A 9,051-nucleotide genomic window follows, 5' to 3' on the forward strand; every position below is an offset into this window, starting at 1 on the left:
AATACATGGCCTTTCGCTCACATTTGAACATTATCATTTTCATCAGACACATGCCAGACACACAGTTAGAAAACAAATTCTTAATTCTAAGATTTAAGCGACCATGACCCTTCAAAGACTGTTTTCTATGCTACATTTGTGTTTAGTTTTTATAACAAGGAAATATTGAGTTTTAAATCAGTATATTTGTTGCTTGAAACACCCATGTGCAAAAAAATACTGAACTGTCAATATAGAAAGGATTTTCTCACCAGATGTAGCTGCTTGTTGATTAGATATCCTAGATACTGTAAGTTTTATAAGTAGATACAGTATATGTTGATGAAGCCAAAGTGGAACTTTGAACTTTGAATTTGGCTGTACTCGCAACTGAAAATATTATTTTCAAAAAAGTACAGAGCAAATGTATTTCAGACTTTCTGATTGCATCGGCCAGAAAATGTACTTCAGGATCCATGCTACTGTACAACCTTTATTGTTATGCTACAGTAACTGAGTATACTTATTATAGGCTGCTTTCAAACAGGTTCAGTAATCACAATTTGACAAAGTCCCATTATAAAAGTCCCTGCATCAGCGAAGACCTAAAATGATCTAGCAATATGGAGGAGGAGTCCTGATTGCAGAGTGTTTACTTCCTGCTACATGTGACAATGTGATAAGACTGAGTCACACATTGTTTGCCGCCAAACCTTTCATTTACTGCTAACAAAAAAACAGGACAAATCAGAAAATCTTGAATGTGAAGTGGTACAAATTAATATGCCCAGAATGATGTGGGGTTATAGGGAAATCTGAATTAAATTAGCATTTTAAAGTCATATTCAAAGTCAAGTATGTGTTCTGACAGAATCTGCAGAATAACATTTATGTTTGGACTTCTTCTTTCATCTCACAATATTTCCTTTTTACTATACTCCTAGAACATGTTATTGTCAGTCCATCTTAAGTCTAATAAAGTGAACAAGATAATCAGACTGCCTAGCTCCAACCCAATTACTGACAGGCCGTATTCTCAGGCTTGGGAAATCATCCTTAGTTCTGGCAGTGCCTTTGTCACAAAGACCCATCCTTGCTCTCACAGAAGACACAATACTCATGCCTGCTCAACCACAACTTCATGCTAAATAAATCCTTAACATCTCCCATAGCACCCCATCTACATTTTCCAATAAAACTCTAAATTGATGGATGTCATCTTACTGCTCACAGGCCATAACTCCTGCTGGTTTCTAATAACAGTGTGTTTGGTTTTTATTAGGTCTAGACATCCTATTCTTTATAATGCCATCCTGAGGCTTGGACTGTTTGCTTTATTGATATTGGTTTAAGACAGTAGAAAGTTACCCTTGGAGGCATGAATCTGCAAACAATCGGTTTAGAGGACAAGACTGTTTTCACATTGGAGAAGGACGAGGTTGACTGCAGGAAGGAGAGGCAGGAAGAGGGCATAGATTTGTTGATGGACTGTAAAGAATAACCACATAATAACTTTCACAGACATACATTTCTGGGATATTTTTGGGCTCATGACTGGTAGCCAAACTAAACATGTTAAACAAAGGTTCGAGGAAAAAGTAAGCCTATTTAACAATGCTAACTTTATTCACCACCATTATGTGCCGAGGAAAGGCATTCAAAGCCAAATCAAAGACGGTCGTTTTTCTAAGAACACCATTTTCAGAGCCATGTAAATGTACTCCAAACAAACAGCCACAGTCCACAATTGTGTTAAGCTCCACTTGTGAGAAGGTGCACACACAGACTGAATATTTAAGTCCATACCCTGTCGTAAAGGGCAAAATCCCATATGTTCCAAATGTTAAATGACAGACACTGCCATGAGTGGAACAACACATGAGTTTAAATAGCTTTGTTGGTGAAAACTCTTTCCCATTCATTCTGTTTTAGATCCCTGTGAAGGGAAATCAATGGGCCTGACTTGGTGGAATTAGATTAACATTGTGGAGGGGGTTTAGTGTTCAGGATGACTAAAGGACACGCCAGCAGAGCAGATGAGGGGGGACAAGGAAGACGAGAGCTCCCTACCTGAGACCAGACGGTTAAGGATAAACTTCTGCAGGGCTGCAATGCTAGAGATAAACAAAATAAATGCACAGGAAAGCTGCTGGTTCTAAAAGTATTAATTGAATTGATTGACTGACAGGGTCAAATACCACAAAGTTTCATTATGACAAAATGACTTCTGACAATGAAATATCTGTTCAAACGGCTCATAGCAATGATAAATCCTGTTCAACGTAGGTATCCAACGCTTGTACTGGACCACTATGATCCTGATTGGTTGTTTGGCAGAATACTTGCTTTCCTGGTTACGCAGGATTAGCCCAGCTATAGGACCAAAGTCTGTATTTTCCTCTTCTATCCCTCTCTCTGTCCTCTTAGGAGGATGAATTTAGGTTTCCTACTCCCATTAATGGCATGGCCTTACTGTCACCCCTCAACAATGTTGCTCAAGTCTGAGAAGCAATCAATAGGCTCCTGGTTTAGGCTGACTGATTATTATTGCTTGGGTTGCACACTGCTGATGGGTTTGACAATGACAGATTAGAGTAGTGTGTCTGAGAGTAATTAAGATAGGTCTAGTGTCAGGCTGATAACTCACAAACTCAATGCCCCTAGGCAGGCTGCACAGCTCCATCATAGCCCTCTGTCATGTAAACACTGCTCAATTATCTTATATTTCACCTTGAGAAATTACATCAAGTTTGAGTTGTGCCAAATGTTGATACTGTTGTATGCACTATTTTATGAAGTCCCCTTTCTTTATTTTGTTGTACTGTCATTTGCACACATTGTGCCACTGCCAAGGCCATTACTCCCTATGCAATACAACCTATAATAACTGCTTTATTGGACTTTACAAAAGAATTAATGTAATACAAGTGGTAGATTGTTGTACCTTGAAGGACATGATAATGACTGAAAGGGATTGTGTTGAGTGATGAAAGAAGAAGTCTTGTGACGTACGTCTTGAGGGTCTACAAGTATATGTGAAACTATATTGTCCCCTTTCAATTCTCCAGCAGTTTAGGGTAAATACCCATTTTCCAGAAGCGAGCTGGCAGTGTTGACAGGTGGAGGGTAGAGGTGCCGTGCCCAGGTCCAGTCAGATCCGGCTGTGTAAGTGGATAATATGTATGCCATTCCAATCGCTCTGTATAACGGCATCTGCTAAGATAACAACATCACTTAACCATGATGAGCCGTTTCTGCAGAGACTGCAGCACAGAAAAGAAAGCAAACACTGAATATGCTTTGCCCTGACAGTTTCTTACACTGCTCTGAGCCCGTTTTGAAGGTAACTGTCTGAGGCCTTTTCCAAGAGGAGAAGGTATTTCTAATGTGTTGAAGTGACGGTGCAATTCTAGGTATGCTGTGCCCACTTGCCAGCAACTACAGATTGAGTCTTACAAAACCGAGGTGTTTGGATTAGAAATGATAAAGTTGTAGAGCTTTCACCTTCAATGCTAGTCAACAGTTGAAGGACGCCCTGAGGCATTCTTGCATTTAACCTTCTAGACATCCTCGTACTGCATCTCCCTTTGATTCCACGACTTAAGTTATGATTACGGCTGTAATACTATTACAGTTTTATCTCAACACTAACATGAAATGGCTTGTCAGGTTCTTGACCTGAAATAGTGCTTTTAAGCATTCCACGTTCTGGTAGTTACCAGTGGCTTAGCGTTTCTGGGAAACATTTCTCTGTAAACTTCATAGCAGCCAAAGTGTCCTACATCTTCATCAGCAGGAAGAGCTGGGCTGAGCTGGTACTCATCCTTTCTTAATGGCGTTTGTGTTTGCTCCATCAACCAAACTAATGTGCACTCCATGTCCTACAAAAACACAGCTATTCCATTTTCTTCCGGTGATGTACTGACAGAGGCCAGGCTGGACAATGCAGAGTGCTCCCTGTAATCCAGGACAGGGGAAAACAATGTCATATTCATACTGAGACATCAGTTCTCCTCATTACCACAACTCTACCATGAATGGAGGCTTCTGTCCTCACAGCCATGAAAGAAACCCTCATCAGTCTCTCACTTCTAATTGACTGTTTACTACAGATCAAGAACCACTGTTCTGATGCAGCCCTCAGCAACATTCCCAAACTCGGGTTAAACTGGAAATTCCAGCCATGAGACTTTGTAATTTGTTTGTAGTCTTTATTCATCACATTTTTCTTTATAAAAATACTTCCAAATGCTTACAGGGACAAGGAATTACCTTTGACCCTGACATTGCACGTATTTATTGAAGCCAGGGGCTATCTGTGTGCTGACATGGAAGGTTGGAGTGTGTTCCCTGCTTGGAGGGAGCATCACTATGTCTTCGAGAGGCAGAAAAGCCTACAAGGTCAAAGACAGGGAGACATTCTCCAGGCTCCGCTTAGCACGGCTCTCTATAAACACTGTCGTCCCGGTGACTGCCTTCAACCTGTTTGGCTTGGGAAGACAAATACAACGAAGCGAGCTCACTACTCACTCTGAGTCTAAAATTATACAACTGCGAGAGCTTCTTCCCGTTAAAACTACACAGGAAAGGAGAGCAACAGTGAAGGAAAGTGGAACGTGAACGCACACGTTAAGCGCACACACTCAAATGGACAAACGCACACACAAATGAGTATGCATGCTGTATGCACACAAACAAAATGCACCCACATACAGACACACAAGGGAACAACACACAGAATTAGAGTCTCAAGCTCAAGAAAATACTGCTTGGGGCTTTGCAATCTTCTGTCAACTCTCAGTGATCGTAGCAACACAAAACTGGATGATTTTATTATATACGGTAAGTCATTGCTACTACAGTACACAATCTCTTCCACAAGCTGCTCAGAGAAGAGATGCCAGTTCTGTGGATTATTCTGTCTGAAACAGCAACATCAGCTGCCACAACATAAAATAGTGGCGTACATTATCTCGCAATTATGAAGAGGGATATTAAGCACAGCGTAATGTAATTTTAATGAGCTATAAATTCAATTTCTTTAAATAGAACAGTGTATTATTGTTACAAATGATGTAGTGAACCCAACGTAAAATGCGGGCCATGAAATACTTCACAAGCTGGCACGTATTAAGACTATTAGCCGGGGTGTTAAATTTAACTCGAAGGATAAGTGTCTCTCATGGCGAGGTTTTTGAAAACTGCTATATGCGATGTGCACCAACAGCAGTTCCAACATGATACGATACTATAGTGCCAGCCAGCATTCAGAAGCACAAGATGAACAAACAGAGAAGATGTGCAGGACACGTGGACAACACAAAGCCAGATATCTATCAGAACTAGCCCAGTGGGTCCCATTTCAGTTCATCAAACCCCCAAAGGCAGGAGGAAGAAGCATCAGGAGCAAGAGAAAGAACATCTCCCCAGTTTACTGTTTTCTAAACCAACCCCTTCATGAACCCTGAGCCAGTCATCCACAATCGGAAGGCAGGATCCCACATTTTCGACCTGTACGACCAGCACGGCGTGCGGTAACGGCAGTGTGTTTCCGGTGTTTGTGCAGGAGCCCTGTCTGTCAGCAGCACCTAAGGCTCTACAACAGGTTGCATCGATCCACTTCAGCGTCACTCACTGCTGATGAATTAGATCAGCCCAGGATCACAATACGAGGAATTACACAACCCAGTGAAACAGCATGATCGCACTGCAGCTGATATGGCTCATAACAGACATCGCCTCTGGAAAAACACACAGATTAGAAATGCTGTCAGTGTTCAGATTGTTTACGTTTCATGTATTATCGAAGCAGATCATCGCAAAACAGATGAACCAAGGTAGTGTGTCTCTCGGCTTTAGTTATGAGTCATCTTCTTCCTACAGTATCATCTGCACAGTCCTCCACATCCACTATGAAGAATGAAGCTACTTCTTTTCTACATCTAATGTCCTTTTATGCTTTAGCATACCTAAACCAACCAATCACGTCACAGCTAAACCTCCTTGGCCTGCTGGGCCAGATCTTCACATCCACTCAGAGCTCCAGTTTCATACTTACATCATCAAAATATTGAGCAATTCAAAAGAGAGGAGTTGTCAAACAGCATACTGGCTGTACAGGTGTTTTGAGTTCAGTGGTCAACCCTCTACTTGCTGGCAATGTGTTGGTGCAATGGCAATCAAATCAATGAAAAAGATCTGCAGTCACATGACTTTCTTGGCTTGGAACATTATTCGCTCACAAAAAACTGCATTAATCTTTAAATGCTGCAATGCTTAGCGTATTGAGGCATGAGCTATTGTGCATTTGTGGGGACAATCTGATACGTAATTTTGAGGTGGATGACAATCAATAGAGACAGGGAGATACACTCCACAATACAGCAGATGCATTTCAAAGGCAATTCAACATTTATCAATTTAAACCAGCAGATATAATTCAATTTCAACCTATGGTGGTATTCCATACAGGGACTAAAGAGAGAGAGAGAGAGAGAGAGAGAGAGAGAGAGAGAGAGAGAGAGAGAGAGAGAGAGAGAGAATGAAAGAAAGACAGTGAAAGAGGGAATGAGAAGAAGAGAAAGACTCAGTTCCCACAGGGAGCATATAAAGGCATAATCTCAACATGCAATATTCAAACATTTTTGAAGTAGCCTGAGACCTGTTGCTATTGTATAAAGATAACAGATAACCAAGAAACACTGAATCAATTTCAAAGTTAATCTCCTTTTGGCTCCATCAAACCAATATTACCAATACAATGTAGTTTCCAATTGTTAAAATACGTCAAGGAGCTGGATGCAGCCAATTCGGTTATAGTATGACCTAAATTAGTTCATACAATGAGAATGGCCGTATACTATATTTTGGGGATTATTGTAAATAGCTTATTTGAGTCGTGAAGAGATCGGGAATGGGTTTCGTGTACGAGGGAACATTTTGTTAATGATCTTTCAGCGCATCTGTGTGGTGAAAAAGCACAAGTCCGGCAGGTTCTGAACTCACATCATTGTTGACAACCCTTGAAGGACTAAACTGTCTGACACTACCACAAGGAATGAACAGGTTGAATGATATACCAACACAATTCCCACCATTCACAACTCTTTAACGACAAAAACGCAGCAAAGTGGCTAGATTCTGGGTAGTCTATCCAAACGTCATGCGCCTAACCTGTTCACGCGTCGGGCTAAAGGACAGACTCACGATGGCACCGCTGCAATGCGTGTTTTTCATAGCGCATACCGGTTTCCGCACATAACACATTTATTTATAATAAATAATTACACTAGGTTAATTCCCCGTTAAAAACTGGATTTAAAGTTAGGTCGTGTTTTATTTGGACTCCGAAGTCGAGTCGTCACGCAAGAAGTTAAAGACTGGTGTTGGATTGCCTATAGGTTGGTTAGGCTAGTGGACACGGTTTCACAGAAAGCCTTTCATTATCTATGGATTGGCAGTGTTTTGGCGCAAAATTAGGACGTTGGGTTTAGACTTTCTCCAAGCTACAGTAACACGGCACTTTTAGTTTATGTTCCAATACACTACTGAGAAACAGTGTGCAGAGGTAGCCAATTCGAGCCATTTTAAATCGACAGAAATGTGCTGTATTTATAGGATAATATATTTCTTAAAAACTGAGTAGCAGAACAGATTTGGATTAAGGAAATAAGAAAAGTGACGATGCTTAGATTTACAGTAAAACGATGCGCATCCGTGCCAGCTCGTCTCAAGTTAAACAATGTTTTCCTTTCACTTTGAAATCTGTTATTACATGTTTAGGTGAAAACGTAGTGCAAGAAAACATACCTTTCAGAAGAAACGCTGCTGAAATCACGAATATAGATAGAGAAAAAGTGAGAGATCCGTTCCCCGTGATCGCCATGTTGGACACCTGCTCGAGACTGGCGGTGCTAAATCACCTAGAGACGGCCATAGGATGAGAGTGGAAGGAGGGAGCAAACAGGGAATCTGCTGTCAAATGAGAAACCGACAGTGACATTTGCCATCTATCGTGGCAAGCTAGCTTCTGTTTAAGATTTAGCTAAATTTAGTTTTTACAGGCTGCGTGCATTCCATAAAAGAAGTATTGAAATCGGTTATTTTTAATGGTCTTTCCTTGAATGTAATATGTCACAATACATCTGCAGCCTCTAAATAATTTAGCCAAATTGATAGAAGCAATTATGGGATTATGTTGGAGTTTACACCTTACTATGATTTTGGGTACAATCGTTTTAAAGACATTCAGTGATTTATGAAGTTCGGTCTTGATCGTCACCGTTGTGACTCATAGAGCGCCCCCTGTTTAATTCTGGACGAATCATTATTACTGTAATAAGACTAATCAAAATAGAGGGGAAAAGAGTTTCATCTTCATGGGAAGCTGGGTAAATTGGATCCTTAGCCCCCACACCAAGACAGTCTGTGTGCGATAACTGGTCCTGCATTATTCCTGCATCCATCCTGTCCACTCTGGCTAAAGGAGTGTCACAAGGAAGGGTGTATAATGTAGAATCTCATTTCCTTTTTTTATTGTGTTAAAACAAGGCAGGAAAGCTAATTGCACAATCTTTTTCTCCAGAATTGGTGTCACTCCTCATTCCACTGATGAGCAGATAGCATTTAGAACTTCACTCTAATGCCGTTTCCATCACTACAGATAGAATTTCCCCACATCAAATTCATTTGTGATGTCCTTATCTGTGGCAGCCCACCAGCTCGGCCTGTCAATCACACACGACTTTGGAGACACACACTACAGTAGGTGTTTTTCTCTGAGCAGCTTTGTCTTTCCCAGCTAGTTAAATGATTGGCAGCTTCCATGAATTGTATTACATGAATACCTGCAGTAAGAAAATGTGGCACATACCTCTGTAAGGTAGTGGTTGAATCAGATTGAGCTTTCAGTGCATTGGCATCGTGGGTTGATAGGCCAACGATGACCAGCATCTGTGTCGCTACATAGTAGTTAAAGTCTATTTTTAGGAGGGGACCAATTTATCCTCCCAAAGTCCCAAACTTGTGTTGTCCCTGGTGGTCTTTCACTTTGGTTGCAGTTGTAGCCAGTCA

General features: G+C 41.0%; 1 protein-coding gene across 1 annotated transcript in view; it reads right to left on the reverse strand.

Moving 5' to 3' along the window:
- The window catches only part of cadm1b (cell adhesion molecule 1b), a 69,152-nt gene extending 61,281 nt beyond the window's left edge, over positions 1–7,871 (reverse strand). The window contains exon 1 of the mRNA XM_067246575.1: positions 7,789–7,871. Within this exon, the coding sequence (XP_067102676.1) occupies positions 7,789–7,864 (76 nt within the window). The 5' untranslated portion in view covers positions 7,865–7,871. The remainder of the gene's footprint in view (positions 1–7,788) is intronic.
- Between the last annotated feature and the right edge of the window lie 1,180 nt (positions 7,872–9,051).

The sequence above is a fragment of the Osmerus mordax genome, chromosome 11 (assembly GCF_038355195.1).
Source record: "Osmerus mordax isolate fOsmMor3 chromosome 11, fOsmMor3.pri, whole genome shotgun sequence".
In the NCBI taxonomy this organism is placed as follows: Eukaryota; Metazoa; Chordata; class Actinopteri; order Osmeriformes; family Osmeridae; genus Osmerus; species Osmerus mordax.